The sequence below is a fragment of the Equus quagga genome, chromosome 1 (assembly GCF_021613505.1).
Source record: "Equus quagga isolate Etosha38 chromosome 1, UCLA_HA_Equagga_1.0, whole genome shotgun sequence".
Lineage (NCBI taxonomy): Eukaryota > Metazoa > Chordata > Mammalia > Perissodactyla > Equidae > Equus > Equus quagga.
The window spans coordinates 142,276,414-142,300,764 of NC_060267.1; the positions used below are offsets into that span (position 1 = coordinate 142,276,414).

The window sequence follows — 24,351 nt, forward strand, 5'->3', positions numbered from 1 at the left end:
GCTTGTTTGATGACTCCCAAATATACAGCTCCAGATATGACTAACCTAGAGCTCCAGCCCGTATATTCAACCAGTTACTTGAAATGTCTACATGCATATCTCACACATATCTCAAATGTTAATCCAAAACAGAGCTCTAGATTTCTCCCTCCTCAAATCTATTCCCATTCCAGTCTTATTCATTCCAGTAAATAGTACCAATAACTCAGCTGCTCGTACCAGAAACCAGAAAGCCATCCCTGTTCTTCCCTGTCGATCACTCCTTGTATCCAATCCATTAGCAGGTCACTGATTTTATTCCCAAAATATATCTTAAATCCACCTTCTCTCCATTTCCATTACCACCATACTCTCCAGGCTGCCATCATCTCCACCCTGGACTGTAGCAGTTTCCAACATGATCTCTCCTTTAGCTTTTGTCCCTTTAGAAACCATTTCTACTTGCAGCCAGAGGGATCATCTTAAAATATGAATCAAACATGTCATTCCTCCATTGACATGGCTTCCATTTAATGGCTTCTTTTCGCTTAGGATGGAATTGAATGATCTGGCCCACCTATCCTACAAACCCAACTTGTGCCACACATACCCTTGATCATAATGCTATAGCTAAAACCATTCAGTTTCTTGAACATGCCAAACTCTTCACACAAGGAGTCTGCAGAGCTGTTCCCTCTGCCTGTTCTTCCCGTTCTTGATCCAAGCGGCTCTTTCTCATTCTATGAGTCTTACCTTTAATGTTACTTCTTAGGATAGGCCTTCCCTGGCCATCTATATAGGGAGAGGGTCCCTCACCATCATTCTCTCTGTACCTTGTTTAGTCCCTTCATAGCACTTGGCAATTTTTAATAATTTTGTTTACTTGATTTTTTTGGTTGGTCTCTCTCACTAGATTAATGTTCCAGGAAAGCAGGGAGCAAGTCTGACTTATCACTGTTTACACGGCACTTGCATAGCACTTTGCATGCAGCCAGGTGCTCAGTAATATTTGCTTAATAAACAACTTCCCCCAAATACTTGTTCACATCACTCATTTCCATTTCCTGGTTCCATGCAGTACAAAACAAAATTTTTGCTGCTTATTAGAGGTTACCCTAGCTGAACTATGCTAGGCGAAGTTCTCCTTATTACATGGCCTTAGGCTTCAGCCATCAGGGACTCTAGAGTTATTAACATGTTTGTAATTTCCAGGAAGCAGAAGTTTGGTCCAAGCAGGCCTCTGGCTTCTCCTCTTTGCTGCTTTGTCAACAATAAATATTAACTGGCTGGGAGCTTATAAAGTGGGATGCCTAAATAGCAATGAGGCAAACTGCAGTCTGAAAATGGCTCTAAAGGTGAAGAGTCTGGAATGGATGTTTCAGATCTGTTTTGGCCAGCATTCTCCTCTGAATAGGGCCTTTGGTTTTCTAACCCTTTATGATGCTTCATACCATTATCTAATATCCTGCATTTCTTCAGAATTGGTATTAACATCCTGTATCCTCTTTTAAATACACATATATGTTTCTGGTGAGAATCATTGGCCCTAAGCTAACATCTGTTGCCAATCTTCCTCTTTTTGCTTCAGGAAGATTGTTGCTGAGCTAACATCTGTGCCAATCTTCCTCTATTTTGTATGTGGGACACCACCACAGCATGGCTTGATGAGCAGTGTGTAGGCCTGTGCCCAGGATCCAAACCAGCGAACCCCAGGCCACCAAAGAAGAACACGCGAACTTGACCACTATGCCACCAGGCCAGCTCCTTAACATTTTATTTTATAGACTCCTTATTTCACGTTGAGTTAGTTAATTTTGGAATTCTTCACTTTCTCCTTCCTCACTGTGTAGAACCTGTGTTACTAACGTTTGTTTTATCTTTGATCCTGGACCTAGGGAGGGCATCTGTGACTCTGATGCCAAAATACTGGATTATATTTCCACCACTAACTGGCTGAGTCTACCTAACAAAGCATTAACCATTATCAGAGAGTGACCATGTCTCCCTTCCCTGGTGATGGCCCCACAGCTTACTTTGGATTTGGGCTATTATGGTGATGAGAAGGGGGTAGACTGGGAGAGGATTTAGGATAGTGGTACAACGAAAGGGGGTGGAGTTACTCAAATTTTTATGAAAAAGTCTCCCACTTGCTTTACATTTTCCCAGTCTCAAAGTACTATGTTATAACACATATGCAATCAGGTCTTAAGATTGCACAACCCAGATTACCCTCCACTGCTTTCCTTAAGTTACCTTGGTGATCTCAGGAGGACCACAACTTCTGAGGAAGAAGAGGTCCTGGAGTTGACAACATAACTGTAACATCATCTACATCAAATAACAGTTTTCAGTGAGGTAGACTTATGAAAGCAGCATTAATAAATACTTGTTTATGTATAGAAAGAATATATCCAGAAAGATATACAACTAGTAACAATGATTGTCTCTGAGCAGGAAGAGCAGAAGACAGGAGTGACAAGGATATTTACTTTTCACTGAACACCTTTTTGAACTATTTCAATGTTTTTATCATAAGCATGTTATATCTAATCAAAAATAAATAATTTTCAACATTTGAAAAACATGAAAGAAATGCAGTGTTGGGTCCTCAAAGAGCCATTCAGATGGAGCCATTTAGTTGGACTAACAGACATAAGACAATTAGAAAAATATAAGATAGCACATAATTAAATACCAAGTTGGGTGGTACTGATTACAAGTAGAAAAGGAGGAGAGGCCTGCTAGTTGAAGGAACTGGGTCTTAGATAAGGAAGGGAAACTTTTGGCTAGGGAAACTTGAGCAACTAAAAATGGGTAGAAGCAGAAACGTGCGCAAATAAAGAACAGTAGGATCTGGAGTCAGATAGGCCTGGTTCCAATCTATAACTGACTAGCTGAGCAAACTTGAATGAGTTTTATAACCCTTCCAACCTTAGATTTCTCATTTGTAAAATGGGGATAAGAGTACCTACCTTAATATGATTAAGAAAAATTAAAGAATGTATGTCAAGTGGTTAGCACAGTACCTGACACAGAGTAGCTGCTCAACTAAATGTTGCCTAGTATAAACATGGTTGAACTAGGGAACCAGTCTTGCTAGAGTACAGGGTATCTGTTCAGGAGAAGGGGCAAGAAAATACTGTCTATTTGAGGTACAGAAAATTGTGGACAGTCATCTCATTTTGTCTCTGGGGTTCCTGTAGCATAAGAACTATAAACAAGTGTCACCCTTATGCATTCTCTAATGTTCAAGGTGAGAGGTCTGACAATTATAGGGTTTCTCTCTAGAATGGCGCCTCTGGTGCTTAATCAAAACAGAATTCTGACTGAAGGCCTTCCCACAGTCATTACATTTATAGGGTCTTTCCCCAGTATGGATTCTCTGATGTCGGATAAGGTGTGCCTTGCAAATGAAGCTTTTCCCACAGTCAGTACATTCATGAGGCTTCTCCCCAGTGTGGACCCTCTGGTGCTGAGCAAGATCTGAGTTCCACATGAAGCCTTTCCCACAGTCTTTACATTCATAAGGTTTCTCCCCCGTGTGGATTCTCTGATGTCGAAGAAGGGCTGGGTTCCGAGTAAAGCTTTTCCCACATTCCTTACATGTATATGGTTTCTCCCCAGTGTGGATTCGCTGATGTTGTGTAAGGCTTGTGTTCTGACTAAAGCCCTTCCCACATTCCTTACATTCAAAGGGTTTCTCTCCAGTATGTATTCTCTGGTGCCGAATGAGATTTGACTTCCAAACGAAGGCTTTAGCACATTCTTGACACACATAGGGTTTCACCCCACTGTGAATTCTCTGATGTGCAATGCAATGTGATCTAAAACTGAAAGTCTTCCCACATTCCTTACATCCATAGACCTTCTCTCCATTATGAATTCTCTGATGTTCATCAAAGTCTTCATTTTGATCAAAACACTTGCCACATTCTTCACATGTATAGAATACCTGCTCACTTAGAATTTTCTGATGTATAACAAGGTGAGTATTAACATCAGTATTCTCTGAACACTCTTCCACTGAGATCATCTCATCTTTGACAATGACTTCTATAATATCATTTGTAGTGTTCTCCACACTTCCTCCACTGGGGTAGTCAGGCCATCTCCCTAATCTGCTTTTCTCCTCTTCCCAGGTCTTTCCAAACCAGAATTTCTTGGAGCCACACCAGTGGGATCCACTTGATAGCACCATGTGCTCCTGTGCCTCCTCAAAAGTTTCCTCCTTCAGAATAAAATCTTCCTTCTCAATCTTCAACACACCCTCTGAAAGAAGAAATCAGAGCTGCAAGTGTCATCATTACCCATGACAGAGTGACTAAGGTCAACAAGTGGTATTAACACGTCCATTTCTCTCGAAGTAACACCCCTGTGTCTAAGTGCTCCTGTCCTAGCTGAAAATGGCAAAACAGGGCTAACGCACAGGAAGCAACCAAAAGCAAAAGGAAGAAACTAGACAGCAAGTCCCTGAGAGTTGTGATTCCCAGCACCAGACCAAGCCGGGGGGGTACTCTCAGGAAACAGTTGAATTGAATCTAAGGGAGATGGAATTCCTTCTAGGTAGTCCAGTTTATAACATGAGAGGAACAGGCCAGGATTCAGAGCAGAAGACCTGTTCAGAAATAAAGAACACTTTGTGGGATACCTGGAGAACCTGAGTTTGTCACACGCAGGGGAGCAGCAAGAAGAATCTTCCTCACACTTTTCAACACTAAAAGGAAAGAGTCTTCTCATTCAATCCCCTCACCAGGTCCACCAGGAAAAGTCTTTCCCCAAACTACTTTAGGTAGAGTTAGGCAAACTACCCTCTCTTTGTTCCCATAGTGTCTTATTCACACCTGTGTTGCATCACATTTTGCTGTAATCATACATTTATGTATAATGTCCCATTAGACTGTGAGCTCTTCCAGGATAAGGGTATATATTACCCATTTTTTGATCCCTAGCAACTGACACATGAGTAAAATATAGCATTTACTTTTAAAATATCAGTTGACAATAGCAGCCAGAAAGGTAGGCCATCTTTTCAGTTTGAGCCTAAGACCCAAGACCCACCCAAATTTAATTAATTGAGTTTGTCCAAACGAAAACTAGAAGCTTAGAGTTTAAGTTTGCTCTTGATTAACTGGTTGATTTGGGGATGTTTAGAAGGTTTGTTATTTAGAACACAGACAGTAAAATGGAAGTTTAGCATTTTACGAAGGAAATAGGGGAAAATATGTGACCGTAAGAAAAGTGCTCATTTCCCTCTCACTTACCAGTACAAATTAGGCTTGGACCCTCTCCTTGCAGTTTCAGGTTCAATGGCTCTTCCACCTGCTCAAGATGGGAGACCCCAGCAGGCTTTAGAAACGGATATCCTGCCAGGGTCAAGACATAAATAAGGCTGGCTCAGTTGCTGGAGTGGGGCCCATTAGGAAAGGAGCAGAGATGGAAGTGGTAGGGGAGAATGGAGGGGGGTGGCAAGACTGGTAACACAGATGACCTGAAACTTGAAGGGGATAAGAATATAAAGGATAGGAAATAGAGGCACAGGGAAGTTGCGATTCTATCAGCTCCCCAAAATACAAAAACATATCACTCATTTAAAAATGTCAAGAAACAGGAAAGACTACAGTTCCTTCTGCACCTGCCCCTAGCAGGTAAAAGCCAGTTCACACAGAAAGGAATCAGGATAGGATGGAATCGCAAAGAGCTGTTCCTGAGGCTATGTTGGGAAACCACAATCTCTTAATTTCCTTCCTTCCTACCTACCTTTCGCCCTGTCTTTCCACAAACAACCCACGATGGTTCTCTCTATGGCATCCATAAGAAATGGCCTCATAGCCTCACTCAGCCATTTCCAGAAGTCACTTCTTACTCTCATGATAGACATCTCTATTCACAAAGGTCCACTAATAAACTCTCCAGGCTTAGGTAAGATCTGTCTCTTTGTGACTTCCATTTGAAGCCTCCTAAGAAACAGATCAATTCTACAACTTCCAAACGATGGCCTCTTATGTTGCTAAAGGCAAGGACTGTGTGTCCCCTGAGAATTCCCTTCTCTAAGACAAAAGTGGATGTTGAGTAGGGACACGTGCTCCAAGATGGTCTGCTGCAGGTCAGGGAGTTAGGGTTTTACTCCAGGAATAACTTGGCTATTAGCTTTCTGTCTAAAGCAAAGATGGGAAATTCCCTTGGGTGTTGGGGAGAGTAAGCACTGAGATCCTAAGAGAATGTAAAGGATGCTGTAGTTGTCTCCCTACCTCCTTTCTATCCCTGCCCCAATGCAGAGCAGCTATGCCCTTTGGTGGAGAGTGATCCCAGTTCCAACTCCTACTGTAGGCCCCCATGGGTCTAAGCCAATCAGGTTATCCCATTCCACTCTACATGAGAGACTGGTTTAGGGATCAGCAGTTCTTGCAAAGTCAATCAGTGCACAATACTTCCCTGGCCACGGTGACTGATTTAGAGCTGGCATAAGACTTAAGAGGGTGCATTAGAGCAATACTTGGGACTTTGATCCGCAATAGTTAAAGCCTGAGGAAGGCCCACTCTGTTTCTATCCCTAGGTATGAAGAAGCAGAGTCCTGGTTACAACTACCAATCACCTTACAACCATGAAAGGAGCTAGACCGTAGAGAAAGCCAACATACAAGGAGACAGAGAAGAGTAGAGATTGGAATTCTGATAAAACTGTACCTGCAGCCCACTCTACCTATGGACTTCCCAATTACACAAAACAACAATTCATCTTTATTGTTTAAGCTAGTTTGAATCGAGTTGTTAATTGCAATCAAGAGTATCCTAATACGGAAAGGCTGCAAGACACAGAAAGGAACTATGAGAACGAGGAAGTTGAGGGCACAGCTCAAGTCTCACTGTGCCCACAGAAGAGCCCCTGTGGGAAGAAGATAGAAAGGACCAAGGAGGCAATAATGGGACACAGTTTTCACTAGGAAATTAGGAGCTGGAAAGCCCTGTGTTGGCCTTGTCAGGGCTTTCCCCACCAGAAATCCCTAAAGAACAGGAACTATTTGGCTCAGGGTTATTGAGACTTCTTGATTTCTAATGATGAAGCCAGCCATGACACCCCAAAGGGCAGTAAGAATCTTCTGCTGGAAGACTATAAGCAGGCTTGGAAAATAGAAAGGCCACCTCAGATCAGAGAGTGAACAGAAAAGTCAAGGAGTAAAGATAAATAGCGGCCAGGATAAGACAGAGGAGATGGGGAAGAGGCAAAACAGGTGAATGAAGATGGCACACAGAGGAGCCAGGATGAACAAAACAACGACTTAAAAAGATGGAACACAGGAGAACACAGTGGAAAAAAGGGAATCCTACTGGTGTCTACAACCCTAGGTTAAGAGAAGAGACACCTATTACAATTTAAAGATCACGACAAGGGAACTGGTCAGATGACTGGCACCTGTCCTCACTCACCTGAGGAGATGCCCCTCGGGCCCTCTCCATCCAGAACTCCCTGAGGAGCCGAGCACCAGGGTGCTTCCCCTCGCTCCAGCTGGGAAATCAGAGCCGGTTTGGGAAATGGAAATGCTGCTTGAGGGGAAGGAAATGGGACAGGCAGGTGAGTGGGGTGACAAAGAACAATCCCAGGGCTCCTCCCAGGCCTGTGTCTTCAGGGGCAGGAGGAGAAAGAAGGGAAATTACCAGGGAAAGCAGGAAAGGAAGTCCAGGGAAAGGGACCGGAGACCCAGGGGAGAGGGGCCAGGAGGCTTACAGAGTTCAGGAAGTAGACAGAGTAAAAGGTGCTCAGTAACAGCTGAGTGAGCAAATGGATGAGTTCACTCATTGAGGAATTGAGCTTTCTTGTTCTCTCCCTCTCTTAGAGCTCCCAAGTCCAGACATCAGTATGAGGATGCTCAGTGTTGGGCCGGGTCTCCCAAACTGAGGGGATGGGGAACTGGGGGCTCGATGGGGCACTAGGAATCTGCTTTCTTCCCACTGCACATGGGTTAGGAGGTGGGAAGCTCTCACCCTGGGACAAGCAAGTCCTCTATGAGGCCTGAATTGATACTAGGACTTTTCACTTCCCAGCAACTGCTAAGGTTGGGTCAGTAAGAATCCAGGAGCCTGAGGTTGCCACTCAGCTGAAGGTTATCAAAGACTCCTGAGCCTTTGAGGGAGAAGGAGCCAGGAAACTCTGAAGGGCAGAGGCAGAGTGTAAAGGGAAAGACCCTTACCCAGGGAAGACACGGCCCCATAATTCTCCAGCATCACATCCCTGTACAGGGACCTCTGAGCAGGGGCCAGGCCGGTCCATTCATTCTCAGAGAAGTAGATGGCTACGTCCTCGAAGGTCACTGACTCCTGAAACAACATGTGTTTAAATACCCTAGGACAATCCCAGGACCAGGGCCTGGAAGAAGGGGAGACGAGGAACTAAGAGGTACTGAAGGGCACGCCTGTTCAGTTTCTGGATTCTGAATGTCTAAGGAAGCTTTCCGCAGATTTTTGCCCCCTACCTACAAAGACATAAGGGATCAGCCAGCAAGTTTCTCAGGTCTCTTCATCTTTACTTTACAGCAGACATCCTCTCATCTTTTTCATGAGTCTCCGCGAGTTTTCCCTTTTCACTCCTACACCCAAAACAACTCTTTGTGCTCTAGGTGCCATCCTTTCTCCACAATGTGTCCTCTTTCAGAGGTCATCAACCCTTCATAACAGGAGCAACTACCATTTGTGGAGCCTGTGCAAGCACTCTACCCATATTACTTTGTGTGTGCCTCACAGCAAACACAAGGAGGGCATTAGATCCATTCTATTGAAGAGGAAACCAGGGCTCAGAGAGGAACTGCCCCCAAAGTCACAGAACCAAGACAGAACTCAGGCCTGTTTGACTCTGGCTCTTACCTACTGCATCACATTGCCTTCTAGCCTCACTCCTGCCTCCCCTGCTGCCCCTGTGTAGGACCCTTTCTCTTCTCTCCCTCCCAGTCACCGCCACCAGTCGAAGAGGCAGCTAAGGGCACCTCAGAACGCTCAGGTTGCTCTGGAGCCTGTATCAAAAGGGCAGATGCAAATTCTGACTTTCCTCCCCGTACTCCCAGACCCCAGCATACTCTCTATAACACCCCACCCTGCTCTTTCTTACCCACATCCCAGTCTCAAGGTCCCCTTTTTCTATATCTCTGGGAGCCCGAGCTCCTGCGGCCCTTCTTTCCTTTCTCTCCCACCGCTTCCTTGAGAAACACAAACAGTGCTAACTTGGAGCTGTCAAGACCTATAATTCCCAGCCACTGCCTCATTCAGGATCTCAGTCTCCATACCATGGAGGGGCTGATTCTGGTCCATTTCACATCAGGCCTTGCTCTATAAAGCCCCCACAGTAACCTACCCAGCATTCTAGTGCTCAAAGTTTTTGGTGGGCTCACCTTTGCCCACCTAAAAATGTCCAAATCCTCTGCACCACAGACAATGCCTTCACTACTCAGGGACCCAGCTTACCTGCCAAGGATCATCTCCTGCACCCCACCCTCATCCCCTATCCTGTCACTATCCTGTTACGAACCCAAACCCCTTCCTTGCCCCAATCTGTGTCCTGGCACCTGCAACTCCCCCTGCCTTAAGATCCAATCTCTCCCTCTTCCGCCTGCAAACTCATGTTCATCTCAAGACCCACCTCAAACATAACCAGCTCTGTAAAGCCAGTGCCATGGAAATTCTGGACATTCGTCGCTGCGCACAGCGCTCTGTGAACACCTCCGCCCCAGCACCTGGCTCACATGTGCTTCCCCTGCCGGCGCAAGTCTGAGGGCTGTCGAATCCACTCTGTCCCTCGCCTGCTCCTCCGGGCCCTCCAGTCTGGGCTGTACCCCGATTTCCCAGTCGCCACACTGCCCCCTCTCCGCCCCTCATCTGGGCCTAGAGCCCGAGGCAGAGCCGAGCCAGCTTCGTGGCGCCGGCCCCGCACTCACCGGGCGCGCCCGGGCCGGCGCGGGCTGTCCTGGCAGCAGCTCGAGTGCAGGGCCGAAGCGGGCTCTGCTCGCCAGGGCCGCGGTCGCCAGGGCCCGGGCCGCCCTCCGGGGAAGAGAGCGCGCGCCGGGCCCTACCCGAGGCTGTCCGGTGTTGGGGAGGGACGCTCCGGACCAGGGTGGCCCTGACATAACCGCCCCGCGCCCGGGAGCGACCCACGCAAGACCCACACTCCACGCCCCGCCAGCCTAGCCAACCCCACGCCAGGTCGTCACGTTCCGCGCGGGCCAGAGCCCCGCACTGGAGAGGTGGAAGCTGCAGCAGTCGTGCCACTCCGGCTTCTCTAGGACGGTGGAGGGCGCCGCATCTCTGTGGTCCTCCCTTCTCGCCCTGCAAAGGAAGGAGGGGAGAGTGGTCCAGCTCTCCCAGGGATACCGACTGCCCCGGCGCGCCGCTGCAGGGATGGAGGGGAGCCGACGGCCGCGGAGGAGGCTTCCTCTGGGAAGAGGCTTCCTCTGGGAATCCTTTCCTGGCCCTCTTCTTCCCACTGACCATCCTGCTTCACCTTTCAGCACTCTTGTAGGATGGATGCTGATGTAAGGCTGCACACTTGACTATGTCTGTTCATCTATCCGCCTCCCTTTACTAGGTTCTTCATTCTCAGAGAGCAGATTACGTACTTGGCATGTCCATCTTTGTGCCTCTAACATCCGCCCAATGTCTAGCAGCTCTTAGGGCCCAATTTCTTTAAGTGCCAAGGAACATTTGTTGAATAAAAGAATGAATGAATGAATAAATAGTGAACCAATTTTTCAGTTGAAGTAAGGCCCAAAGAGAGGAAAGGGCTTACCTAATACCACACAGCATGTCAGAAAGTTAAACTTTTAAACAAAGTGGCAGAAATAAAGGAAGACCATCCACATGAGAACAAGCAAAGTCTATTTATTCAGAGCTTGCTACAGCAAGGGAGTCAACCAGCATCACTTGCATTTGGCAGAGACTCTAAGTCAGGCAGAGAAGTGGGAAAGCTTTAAGGTGGGAAAAAGGGAACGCTTCAGGTATGCTCTGATTAGAGATTGTTGGCATAGGGGGTTGGCGAGAAGCAAAGCCCTTATGTGATTGGTTGGGGGAGCATATTAATCAAATTCTGGGTGTTTAGGGCTGACTGCTACAGGGATTATTTTGGCTTCCTGGACTGGTTGCTACAGACAGTGTTTTTGACTTCTTGGACTGGTTACTGCAGATAATGGGTTGGCTTCCTGGACTGGTTGTTGTAGATTGTGGGTCTGAATTCTATTTTTCTATATGGTCTGGCCATTGTCCGTTTGTACATTCAGTTTCATGGGGTGAACAAGGTAGGAAGATGTGTGTTTCACAGGGATTCAAGTCTACAGGCTCAGATGCCTTACAGCTCCCCAGGTACTGAAAGCTTACAGATACAATACCTGTGAAAAATCACAGAGCAAAGGAGACCTCAGAGAAGCTCATAGGTTGGTTGGTTGGTTAGTTTCTAAGAAGATACTAGAGAAGCTTGTAAATGGATACTTGCTGACAGCCTTTGAGCACTGAGAAGGTAGCAGTGACTCTTACCCTGGGAAAGATCACTAGGAAGACTGAGCATACAGCAAATGCTCCCATGATTTTTTTAGGGACAAAATGTCGTGACAAAACAATTACGGGAGTTTTAGCTCAGAACAAGGAGGCTTCAGATGCCCAATTACTAAGTCATGGCCCACCAGAAGGAAGGTCTCTTGTGGCTCTCATGTCTTACCCACACCATTTGCTTAGACTCATCCCTAGTTAGCTCAGAAATTCCTTTCTTATATAACTTATGACATCCTAGAACATCTCCTACCCTCTGACATGTGAGCCATGACAAGAGCACCTTAGGAGTTGTCATCTCATAATTCATGATCATTATAATCATTATCTATAATTGCTCAAATCCAGCAAACATAGCTGAGAGGCAAGAAAAAAAAAAGCCCTATGTTAGGTTTCAGCCTTCTAGGCCCTGGCTCTTCTTTCCTACCTGCAACTTCTGGTAGTCCAGTTTTCCTGAGATAGGCATTGGAGGAAAAAGATAGAGTGAGAAGGGTTAATTATGTGTTTTGGGTTTCCTACAGCCAGTTCGGGCCTTCTCCCACTCCTGAACCTCATAATTAGATATTACATTTAAATGGGTGGTACCCTTTTAGGTAGTTGTAAAATTAAGAGCCCAAATAGACTATCTTAAGTTGTACAACACTGAGAGCTGAAGCTTGGTTTTCCAATTATTTTTTTCAGTTTTTCTTTGAGTTCACTCTCCCTTCTAATAGCACCTGCTTCTTGGTGATGATACAGGGCATGAAAGGTCCAGCGAATGTCCCAGGTAACTGTCCACTGTTGGCATTTTTAGCTATAAAAGTAGCACTAGTGTCTGACTGGGTGTATGTGGGGAATCCAGACACGTAACGTAGGCCATCTAAGAGACCTTGAGTAATATTGCCGACATCTGCTGTGTGGATGGGGATGGCAGTGCCACACCCTGAAAAGGTGTCTACTGCAGTCCATGCCCAGCAGTACTCTCAACAGGAAGGTAGGGGTCTAGACAGCCTATTTGCTAGGACTGACCAAGTCCAGTACCCACAGTTATGTGCTCCAGAGTTCTTTTTGCTACTCAACTGTGTGACTGGCAGTCCAATCACATTTTTCAGGCTCCTGCATTCTTCCTTCCATCTTGATGTTCCAAGATTCCTTCTTTTATTGTTTCCTTCTTGTTTACAGAACTTGTTTTAGCCATCATTTTCAGGTAGATATGCTAGTGACAATTCTCTTCATTTTCCTTCATCTGAGAACATCCTGATTTTACCTTCATTCTTGAAGGGTATTTTCACTGGGATAGAATTTTGGTTTTGACAGTTCTTTCCTTTCATCACTTAAAAAATTTTGTGCCACTTCCCTGGTTTCTGATAAGAAATCCACTTTCATTCGAATTGTTTTTCTATAGGTAGTATGTTGCTTCTCTCTAGCTACTTTCAAACATTTCCCTTGTCTTTAGATTTTTGAAGTTTGACTACAATGTGCCTGGACTTGAATTTATTTCACTTTATCCTGTTGGGGGTTTGTACAGCTAATTTTAATGAAATCCAGTTTATCTATTTTTTCTTTTGTTGCCTGTACTTTTGGTGTCATATCCATGAGATTGTTGCCAAATCCAGTGTCTTAAAGATTTTCCTCAATGTTTTCTTCTAACAGTCTTACAGTTTTAGCTCTTAACACATTTTGAGTTAATTTTTGTATGCACTGTAAGGTAATTTCATTTTTTTTTTTTTTTTGAGGAAGATTAGCCCTGAGCTAACTACTGCCAGTCCTCCTCTTTTTGCTGAGGAAGCCTGGCCCTGAGCTAACATTGTGCCCATCTTCCTCTGCTTTTATATGTGGGATGCCTACCACAGCATGGCGTGCCAAGTGGTGCCATGTCCACACCCGGGATCTGAACCGGCAAACCCTGGGCCACCGAGAAGCGGAACATGCGAACTTAACCGCTGCACCACTGGGCCGGCCCCGGTAATTTCCTTCTTTTGCATGTGATGTCCAGTTTCTCCAGCGTCATTTGTTGAAATGGTGTCCTTTCCTCCTTGAATGGTCTTGGCATCCTTATCAAAAATCAACTGACCGTATATGATAGGGTTTATTTCTGGGCTCTCTATTCTATTCCATTGGTTTATATGTCTGTCTTTATGCCAATACCATGATGTTTTATTTAATGTAGCTTTGCAGTAAATTTTAAAGGCAGGAGGAGTGAGTCCTCCAACTTTATTCTTTTTCAAGACTGTTTTGGCTATTCAGGGCTCCTTGAAATTCCACATGAATTTAAAGATCAGCTTTTCCATTTCTGTGAAAAAAGCTGTTGGGATTTTGATAGGGATCGTGTTGAATCTATAGATCACTTTGGGTAGTATTGACACCTTAACAATGTTATGTCTTCCTATCCATGAACATGGAATGTCTTTCCATTTATGTAAGTCTAATTTCTTTCAGCAATGTTTTGTATTTTCAGCATACAGGTCTTTCACCAACTTGGGTAGGTTTATTCCTAAATATTTAATTCTTTTAGATGCTATTGTAAATGGAATTGTATTAATTTCCTTTTTGGATTGCTCACTGCTGATATATTGAAACATAAGTTTTTTCTTTTTTTGAGGAAGATAAGCTGTGAGCTAACTGCTGCCAATCCTCCTCTTTTTGCTGAGGAAGGCTGGCCCTGAGCTAACATCCATGCCCATCTTCCTCTACTTTATATGTGGGACGCCTACCACAGCACGGCTTACCAAGCGGTGCCATGTCTGCACCCGGGATCCAAACCAGCAAACCCGGGGCCGCCAAAGTGGAACGTGCACACTTAACTGCTGTGCCACCGAGCCAGCCCTGAAACATAACTGCTTTTTATATTGATCTTGTACCCTGCAACTTTGCTGAATTTATTAACTCTAGTAGTTCTTGTGGATTTTGGGGGGGGGGGGGGTTCTATATATGGGATCATGTCATCTGTGAATAGAGACAGTTTTCCCTCTTCCTTTCCAATGTGAATGCTGTTTCTTTCTTTTTCTTGCCTAATAGCTAATAGAATTTCCAGTACAATGCTGAACAGCAGCAGAGAAAAGTGGGCATCCTTGTTTTGGGGCCTTCCTGATGTTAGAGGGAAAGTTGTCTTTCACCATTGAGTATGATCTTAGCTGCAGGTTTCCCATAAATGCCCTTTATCGTATTGAGGAATTTTCCCTCTATTTCTAGTTTTCTGAGAGATTTTATTATGAAACTGTGTTCAATTTTGTCAAATGTATTTTCTGCATCAACTGAAATGATCAGGTAGGGTTTTTTCCTCTTCGTTCTAATAATGTGATGTATCAAATCGATTTTCTTAAGTTCAACTAACCTTGAATTGCTGATATAAATCCCACTTGGTTATGGTGAATCATCCTTTTAACGTGCTATTGGATTTGATTTTCTAATATTGTGTTGAGGATTTTTGCATCTATATTCATAAGGTCTGAAATTTTCTTTCATATAATGCCTTCACTTGCCTTTGGTATCACAGTACTACTGGCCCCACAGAATGACTTACAAAGTGTTCCCTCTTCTTTAATCTTTTGCAAAAGTTTGAGAAGGATTGGTGTTAATTTTCCTTTAAATGTTTGGTAAATTCACCAATGAAGCCATCTGGCTTAGAACTTTTCTTTGTTGGCAAGTTTTTAATTAGTGCTTTAATCTCTTTACTTGTTATAGGTCTTCTGAGATTTTCTATTTCTTCACAAGTCAGTTTAGGTAACTTGTGTTTCAAGGAATTTGTCCATTTCTTCTAGGTTATCTAATTCGTTGAAGTACAATTGCTCATAGTGTTCTCTTATAATCATTCCTATCTCTGTAAGGTTGGTAGTAATGTCCCCATTTTCATTTCTGATTCTACTTATTTGCATCTTCTCTACTTTCTTCTTAGTCACTCTAGCTAAAGGTTTGTCAATTTAGTTGAACTTTTCAAATAACCAACTTCTGGTTTCACTGATTTTCTCTATTGTTTTTCTATTCTCTATTTCATGTATCTCTGTTCTAATCTTTATTATTTCCTTCCTTCTGCTAGCTTTGACTTGGGCTTGCTCTTCTTTTCTAGTTTCTTTTTTTTTTTTTAAGATTGGCACCTAAGCTAACAACTGTTGCCAATCTTTTTCTTTTTTTATTCTTCTCCCCAAAGCTTCTGAGTACATAATTGTGTATTCTAGCTGTAAGTGTCTCTGTTTGTACCACATGGGATACCACTTCAGCATGGCCTGACGAGCAATGCCATGTCCGCACCCAGGATCTGAACCAGTGAAATCCTGGGCTGCCAAAGCAGAGCGAGCAAAGTTAACCACTCGGCCACGGAACCAGCCCCCTTCTTTTCTAGTTTCTTAAGATGTAAAGTTAGGTTATTGATTTGAGATCTTTTTTAACGTAAGCATTTACAGCTAGCATTTTCCCTCTTAGCATTGCTTTCACTATATGAAGGTTTTAGTAAGTAGGTCCCCATGTTCATTCATCTCAAGGTATTTTCTAATTTCTCTTGTGATTTCTTCTTTCAAGAAGAAAGCATTAGGGAGCCTCAGACTCCATGTGAGTCTTTTTCCCTTTGATCCAGCTATGTATCCTTAGTTTACCACTGTAATAAATCTTAGCCATGAGTACCACTGTATGCTGAGTCCCTGAGAGTTCTTCTAGAGAATCTCTGAACGTGAGGGTGGTCTTAGGGATCCCTGATAGGAGGTTGATATGAGGATTAGATGGCCTAATACAAACAAAGCATTTAGTATAATACTTGGCTCATGGTAAATTCTCAGAACAGTATAGTGATAGCCACGGTTGCAATGGGGATGACTAGCATAGAGCCATGAACAGGACAGGTGCTCAATATCAATCATTCTAATTCCCATCCTATCCCTCCATCCTCTTCCACTATACACTCTCATATCTCTTAGTCTCTTGGTGAATGCACAGCCCAATACCTTTAAAATGGCATCTCATTGCTGGCAAGTACCTCAAGTTCAGCCTCCTGTTGACGCAGAAGAATAGCAAGGCTCAGAGAGGTGAAATGAAATGTCCTGGGTCGTGTCATGAGTTGGTTACAGAGTTGAGACATGAACCCAGGTTGCCCTTTAAGTCCTACACTGGCTTCGCTGTCACCTGGTATATGTGATGCAGACTAAGTGTAAGATAATCAACCTGGGGCCAAGCTGTCAAGAACCCAGCCGCCACTGAGGGGTTTACTTCTCTCCCTGAAAAAAAGGAGTCTTGAAAATTAGGAAGGAAAAGGAGTCATAAATAAGACCAGCCCTAAGCTAAATGAGACCATTATCTGATCTAAAGGCAGAGTGAAGTAATTTCTCCCCTGCATCCCCATTTCAACGGTACTGCTGTCGACTTTCGTGGGTGAGGAGGTGGGCAGGAAGTGGCAGCGGCGGGGGGAGAAATCAGCATCATCTGTAACCGGAACAAAGGGCAAACAAGACTCAGGGGATTGCCAGTGCATCCGGACTAGAGAACCCCAATATAGGAACCACAGCAAGTTAAACAGAACCTTCCAGTAGGTGCACAGTTGCTCAAAAGTCTGGGCCACGTATGGAATGAGAAAACATGAGACCCGACGGAACGACAGACCCGACTGAGCCCTGTCTAGAGAACTCAACCCATTCACCTGTCCACCATGGAATGTGAAAATAAGGTGAGCAAGAAAGGAGCACAAAAAATGTTACAGGATAACCGAAGCGACGCTCCTGCTGGGCTTATGAGATGCCTTGCAGGAGGGCGGGCCCAAGTGGTGGCTCCGCTCAGTGCACGCGCTGGAAACGAGCGCGCTAGGAAGAAAGGACGCAGCCCCCTCCGCAGGTCCCAACCCCAGCCCCAGGCCCACTCCCTTACTGATGGCTCTGCAGGCGAACTACTGACACACCGCGCCTCGGCTCGAAGCCCGGCTGACCAACGAACAATAAGCGCTTCCACACGCACAGCCACTCGCAGCGCCTACCTAGAGACGCCGGAGCGCAGGCTGCAGGGCCGGAAGTGCGTCATCGCCTTTCCGGCCTTCGGGACGGCGCCCGCTCTAGCACGCCTGGAGGCCGCCTCTACGTATCGTTGGTTCTTTCAGGCCAGCCTGCCTTCCGTGGTAGCTTCGCCGCCACGCTCTCGCCGAGCTGCGGCCCAAGTAGGGAAGGCTGAGTGCAGCGCTGGCTCTGGATTGCCTGCACTTGGCCTCTAGGGAGGGCTGGGAGGGCAGCTGCGTGGGCCGATTTCCCTGGGACAGACCAGTCCGCCCAGGAGAGCCAGTAATCACTGCCGGTCCATCAGGCCGCCCCTCAGTGGCTCCGGCGGGCTGGACCCAGACGCATGGGTGGCTGGACCGGCCGGAGTGAGAGGGGTTCAGGGCAGCACGATGGGTCAAGGCCCGAATACGCACTCTGCCTGCCAAGCCGGCCTCCTGCTGGAGACTCTGCTCCCTCCTCTGAGCTCTCGAGCCACATTGGCCCCTGCCACGTCCCCCACCGTCCCTCCCCCGACCTCCATCACCACCACCACACAGAACATGCATTGACCTGGCCTTGTCCTCCACGCCTCCACTTAATTAATTACCAGCTCATCAGTGTGGCCTTCCTAACTCCCCACCCCCTTTCCTATTCTGCTCTTCTGCTTTGCAGCACTTAACACAATTCTAATTACGTACTTCTTCCGTCAGTGATTTACTATCTGTAATGAGTGGTTAATAAGGGATTGTCCGCTCAATTTTGTGTCTTTCCACAATGCAAGAATTTCTTAGAGTAAATTGAGAGGATCTTGCCTCGAGCGACTGAGGTCCAGGAAGGGCAGTAACAGCCCAGCGTTCCTTTACAGAGACTCAATCAAACATCACGCATTAAACCATGTGAGTATCATACAAACGTATTAATTAACAGCAAACACAGCATTCAATATACAAGGGGTTACAAACAAAAGTCCACAAAGACCTTGGCGTGGTCCAGCTGAAGAGGACAGGGAGAAGCATGGGAACCTGCAAGGGGACCAGCAGCATGTTGTCCTCTCTCTGGGATGGCTCGCTGGCATCAGTGTTCCTTCCTCTCTCTGTTTTATGCTGCTTTCACATCTTATCCAGGTCTGCAGTTGTGCTGTCTGATTATCTCTGGGTGTGTCTGTGGTTTTAGTGGTTTTGGGCATTCCATAGGTGTTCCTTTAAGGCTTTGTCAGTTATACCCATAACTCCATTTTCTTTTGCTGCGTCCTTAGCATGAGTTCTTCTGTTTTGTATGCTCTCTGCACTATCTTTTTCCCCTCCTTAGACCATAAATTCCAAGAGGGCAGGGACTGTGTCTATCTCATTCACAGTCATAGCAAATTTCTGGAAGTTAAGTGCCTAGTAAATATCTGTTGAATGGATAGATGCGGCTGTTCCAAGGAAGGAGGGAATGAATGGATGAGTGGGTGTGAGGGAATGAATGAAGGTGAGAAGGAATGTAAGATGGTGCTTCCATCCATTAAACACTGGGGGACAATGTTCATCTTGTCAGAGGTGGTCCACAGACTGTTTCTTACTGTGGATTCTAAGACTAGGGAGAGTTGACGGTGCTGAGCACTTGCTCTGGTTGCCCTGAGCAATCAGAGAGGACTTCATGGAGGCAGAGTGTGGATGTTTCCAGCTCCCCAAGCAGAGGAGCTGCACAAGGCAAAAAGGAGTTCACTCAAGAGGGCATGTGGCAATCCTATGGTTGTCTGAGGAGACAAAGTCCCTGTTTGCTGGTTATTTCGAAGTTAAACAGTAACTTGGATGTTATGGGAACTGGTTGAATTGAGTCTGAACCTCAACTATTTCAAAAATGGGCTAGGCTGCTTGATCAAAGCCTTAGAGTCAATGGCACAGCTTTCTCCTTCCTGGGCCTGCTGACAGGGACCTGGCCTGACACCTCACAGAAGGCCCCCAGTAAAGTGTCAGCTCACCTCACCCAAGCCAGGGCAGCTTTCAGAGAAAGTCCCCACTACACTCTAAGCCTAGATTCTTATCATGAAATAAAGCAATTGGTTTGAAGTCCCTATCATCTCTGACATCTCATAATTCCAAGATTCCCAGTCTGTCCTTCTTGCTAGAGAACTGGGCGATCCAGTTGGGCCAGTGGCAGGGCCCCAGGCGAGAGGCTCAGAGACTGAAATCTGGGCCTCTGCTTGAAAGGTCCTCAGTCTAGAAGGCTTGTGGGTCTTTTAATGACAAGGAAGGGGTGGATGTGAAACCTAGTAAGTGCTTGGTCCCTTTCTGCTGAATGAGCTAGCAAATTAATGAATAAATGAATGCATGAGTAAATAAATGGCCATGTGAATGGTCAGTAAGTCATGAGGGTCAAGGAAGCCTTTGTAGAGAAGATGCTGGAGCTGAGTCTAAAAAGGTTAGAACAAAGCCTGAAGCTGGTGAGGGGGTGCAATGTTTCTAGAGGCTTCCTCTGGGCTTCTTCCTGGTCCCACCTCCTCTTTCCACGTGACCAGGCTCTAGCAAGTGTGAAATCCAGGGGAACATTTTGCTCCCAGGTACTGACTCACCAACGTTATTTACTATAACTTGCAGGCCAGGGCAAGATCCAGGTGAAAAGAGCTTTCCATCCCCAATCTTTCAAGGCCTCTCAAAACCTCTCTGGCACCCAGAGAACAGTGTATCCAGAGCTCAACCTGGAAGAGCACAGCCATGGTGCTCTGGGTTCCAGTGCTGGGAGTTCTGCTGGTGGCCATTGTGGGGTACCTGTGCGTGCTGGGGCTGCTTCGGCAACGCAGGCCCCAGGAGCCCCCTCTGGACAAGGGCTCCATACCATGGCTGGGCCATGCTGTGGCCTTCCGGAAGAATATGTTTGAATTCCTGAAGCACATGCGGGCCAAGCACGGGGATGTGTTCACGGTGCAGCTTGGGGGCCAGTACTTCACCTTTGTCATGGACCCCCTCTCCTTTGGCCCTATCCTCAAGGATGCGCAGAGAAAATTGGACTTTGTGGAGTATGCGGAAAAATTGGTGCTAAAGGTATTTGGATACCACTCAGTGCAGGGAGACCACCGGATGATACACTCAGCCAGCACCAAGCACCTCATGGGGGATGGCTTGGAGGATCTCAACAAAGTCATGCTGGACAGCCTGTCTTTGGTTATACTGGGGCCCACGGGCCGGAGTCCAGATGCCAGTTGCTGGCGTGAGGATGGCCTCTTTCACTTCTGCTACGACATCTTGTTCAAGGCTGGCTACCTGAGCTTGTTTGGCTACACAAAAGACAAGGAGCAAGACCTGCTACAGGCAGAGGAGTTATTCATCCATTTCCGCAAGTTTGACTGCCTGTTCCCCAGGTTTGTTTACTCTCTGCTGTGGCCCCGGGAGTGGCTAGAAGTGGGCCGGCTCCAGCGTCTCTTTCATAAGACACTCTCTGTGAAACACAACCTGGAGAAGGATGGCATAAGCAACTGGATATCCTACATGCTTCAGTTTCTGAGAGAGCAGGAAGTGGCTCCGGCCATGCAGGACAAGTTCAACTTCATGATGCTCTGGGCCTCCCAGGGGAACACAGGTCCTACCTCTTTCTGGGCCCTCCTGTTCCTCCTGAAGCACCCAGAAGCCATGCGAGCTGTGAGGAAGGAGGCCACACGGGTCCTGGGGGAGGCCAGGCTGGAGGCCAGGCAGTCTTTCAACTTCAAGGTCAGTGCCCTGCACCACACCCCAGTGCTGGACAGTGTGATGGAGGAGACGCTACGGCTGGGGGCTGCACCCACCCTTCTCAGGGTGGTACACGGTGACCATACCCTGAAGATGGCCAGTGGGCAGGAGTACCGGCTCCGCAGTGGAGACATTGTGGCCCTCTTCCCTTACCTCTCAGTGCACATGGACCCTGACATCCACCCCGACCCCACTGCTTTCAAGTATGATCGCTTCCTCAACCCCAATGGCAGCAGAAAAGTGGACTTCTACAAGGCAGGCAAGAAGATCCACCACTATACCATGCCGTGGGGCTCAGGCGTCTCTATCTGCCCTGGGAGGTTTTTGGCCCTCAGTGAAATGAAGCTTTTTATTCTTCTCATGGTCACACACTTTGACCTGGAGCTGGTGGACCCTGATACACCTGTGCCACCTGTGGACCCCAAGCGTTGGGGCTTTGGCACCACACAGCCCAGCCACGACGTGCGCTTCCGCTACCGCCTGCAGCCTACTGAGTGAGCTCTGCCAGGGTGGCTGCAAGCGTGGCCAGAGGGGCTCCCTTGGGGTCTCCACCTCCTCTTGTCCCTCTGAAGCCCCAGACCCCCACTGACCACCCGTCCTTCTGGTTCTGTGGCACCCCCACCTCTGTCCTGGTTGCCCTCCTTGCTCTCTGGCCTCCTTCTAGTCATGTCACAGGCCTATTATTCTCTCTTTAAAACACCATCTCTCACAGTGGGTTCTGTGGAACTCTTCTCTCCTAGGAAGTCGAGGGGAAGGGAAATATCTGTGGGCAACTCAGTTAGGGAGATAACGCATGCCTTGACAAGTCCTGTGGTACAGAAACTGGTTACTGTGAGAAACGCAGCATCTTGCAAATGTTAGCCTCCACCCTCCCATCCCACCTTATTTTTTTCCTCAACAACTATTCCACATCCTGCAGAATTCAGCTTCTAGAACAGTCTCATCCAATAGCAATATGAGACAAGCCCTAGGTGTAATTTTTAATTTCATAGTTGACATGTTTTTTAAAAAGTAAAAACAAACAGGTGAAATTCATTTTAATAAGTATTTTACTTACTCCAATATATCCAAAATATTAACATTTCAACATGTAATCAATACAAAGATATTAATGAAATGTCTTTACATATTTTTTTTGTATTGTCTTCAAAATCCGGTATGTACTTTTTACCCTTGCAGGATGTCTCAATTCAGACTAGCCACATTCTAAGTGCTCAGTTGCCATGTGTGGCTCGTGGCTAGCATATTGAATAGAGTAGGTCTAGAGAAATGCTGCCCTTCGTGTAGGAGTTGTTCAAGGTCTCTCCTCAGTGCCTTCATCTCCCCTCTGCACCCCACCTCCGGGTGATCTCAACCCCTCTCTTGGTTTCCATAACTATTGCTAAGCCCAGAGCTGTCTCCTAACTCCAGACCCCCAATTTCCTCATGGGGGTCTCACAGCATCTCTGACTCAGTTTGGGCCCATGCAGAACTCAGCAGCAGCATCTGTTCCCCCACCTCTGCCCTGAACCACCCCCTTCTCCTGATTTCCCTGCCTCTCTCTCCTCAGGACATCACCACTCCTCCCATCCCCCAAGGCAGATACCGTGGAGACACCCTCTCCTCCTCCCTGTCTCTCACCCTCATATAACCAGGCCCCAGCTATGTCAGCTTAACCCTCTGTGGTGCCTCTGAAACATGTCCCCCCGTCCCCACCCCACTGCCATTCCTATAGCTCAGAACTCAGCATTTCTCTCCATATCAGTTCCCCCTGCTGCCAGAGATCCTTTTCCAAAAGTGCCTCTGATTGTCACTTTACTGGCTCCCCATCACCTCCACACACCTGACATTTAAGTTTTGCCACAGCTGGTCCCCAAATTTTCAATACAGGGCAGTTCACTTCCGCCAACATCTGTTATGTGTCGTTGCTGTGTCCTGGTTTCCTCCTGCTGCCGTCTGCTCCATACAGGAGCCCATAGGGCTTGATTCCTTATTCCTTCACCTCTGACCCTCAATTCCATAGATGTAGATTAAATTATAGAAACCTGACTTCCAGTCTCATCTAATTTGCTTTGTGGTCTCAAATCATTTTCTTCCCCTCCCTGCCCTTACTCAGCTTTCCAGCGTATGAAATGGAGACAATCCCTGTTGCCAGGCATGCTTACCAGGGCTGGGAGAGGGGGAGAGGGTGCTGCTGGCAGGGCCCTAGCAGGGGCTGGGACATAGGGAAAGTGACTGTAGGAGCTGGTATAGGGTCCTGGAGAAGGGAGGCCTGGGCAATATGGATCCCCTGCAAGAACCACCCGGTGGGGTTTCTCTCTGCTACTCCTATCCCACATCTCTGACTGGCCTCTTCCTTTCTCTTGAGGTTGCCTGTTCTGCCTTGAGTTTTGCCAGGATAATAGACTACCAGAGGGGGCAGGGGCCTGGGCTGCGGGTAGGGGTCTGTCCCTACTAACTATGTGACTCTGGGCCAGAGCCTGCCTTTCTCTGAGTCTAGCTACCCCAAGACGATGACATCTGCCTGGAGCCTGATAGAGATCTGACTGACTAGGCGAAGCCAAGATATCCCATCCTATTCCACAAGGGGGCAGGAGCACAAGAAGGGTCGTGTGGGGAGCACAGGAGAGGGAGAAGGGGGCTGGGAGGCCAGGAGTCATCCATAAGGAACTTACCAACAACTTCCCCACAGAGCTAGGCCCTGTGCCAGAGGAGGTGTGGGGATAGAAGCAGAGATGCAGGGCCTTCACACACCTCCTTGGCTCTGCCCAGACCGAGGTGCTACATGCTTCCTTTCCCCACATCCAAAGGAATATGGACCAGGAGCCTGGCCTGTGGACAGGCTGGGGCAGAGCTGAGGACCCACGTGCACTAAGTCAGGCCCAAGAGGTCTCAGCTGAGAGCGACCTTGTGCAGATCTCCCAGGAACTTCATGGATCCTGTGGTCCATTTGAGGGTATGCAGGTGAGGTGAATATAAGTGTACCATCCACAGTCAGGGATGTCCACCAGTGAGCCCCCCCGATCAGACTGTGCACCTAGAGGCCACTGCCCACGTGCCAGCAGGGGAGGGGCCCATATCACATGTAGTTCCATGTCCCTGGCATGGGGACTGCTAAAGACACCCTCTACAAGAGCCACACTTCCTTCCCTGGCAGAGGCCTCAAGGCAGGAGGAAGACAGAGACCCCCAAGGATACAGCTAGGCACTGTCTGTCCTGACGCAATTCCTCATTTCTGTACC

General features: G+C 46.9%; 2 protein-coding genes across 9 annotated transcripts; one reads left to right on the forward strand and one right to left on the reverse strand.

The window, feature by feature from the left end:
* Positions 1-1,710: 1,710 nt before the first annotated feature.
* Positions 1,711-17,741, reverse strand: ZNF662 (zinc finger protein 662). 8 transcript variants are annotated; one of them, XM_046654109.1, is made up of 6 exons: positions 17,432-17,741; positions 9,900-10,287; positions 8,166-8,292; positions 7,405-7,521; positions 5,241-5,342; positions 1,711-4,248 (listed from the first exon to the last, which is right to left on the reverse strand). In XM_046654109.1, the coding sequence occupies exons 2-6, from the start codon at positions 10,086-10,088 to the stop codon at positions 3,221-3,223; spliced, it is 1,563 nt and encodes a 520-aa protein (XP_046510065.1). In that variant the 5' UTR covers positions 10,089-10,287; positions 17,432-17,741; the 3' UTR covers positions 1,711-3,220. The 8 variants fall into 8 exon arrangements, with proteins under 8 accessions (XP_046510065.1, XP_046510059.1, XP_046510118.1 ...); XM_046654103.1 differs by having other exon boundaries at positions 17,326-17,439; XM_046654162.1 differs by lacking the exons at positions 9,900-10,287; positions 17,432-17,741 and adding an exon at positions 17,326-17,371.
* Positions 17,742-20,000: 2,259 nt separating this feature from the next.
* Positions 20,001-23,018, forward strand: LOC124235764 (5-beta-cholestane-3-alpha,7-alpha-diol 12-alpha-hydroxylase). The gene has a single exon (XM_046654173.1). The coding sequence runs from the start codon at positions 20,123-20,125 to the stop codon at positions 21,626-21,628; it is 1,506 nt and encodes a 501-aa protein (XP_046510129.1). The 5' UTR covers positions 20,001-20,122; the 3' UTR covers positions 21,629-23,018.
* Positions 23,019-24,351: the final 1,333 nt, after the last annotated feature.

Bases quoted from the DNA above. Each gene is read 5' to 3' on its own strand.
- LOC124235764 (XM_046654173.1), top strand. From the start codon at position 20,123: ATGGTGCTCTGGGTTCCAGTGCTGGGAGTTCTGCTGGTGGCCATTGTG.
- ZNF662 (XM_046654109.1), bottom strand. From the start codon at position 10,088: ATGTCAGGGCCACCCTGGTCCGGAGCGTCCCTCCCCAACACCGGACAG. The intron at 8,293-9,899 runs GTGAGTGCGGGG...ATGTTGTTTCAG, and splicing joins CGCCGGCCCGGGCGCGCCCG to GAGTCAGTGACCTTCGAGGA. The intron at 7,522-8,165 runs GTAAGGGTCTTT...CTTCCCCTCAAG, and splicing joins TGGGGCCGTGTCTTCCCTGG to CAGCATTTCCATTTCCCAAA.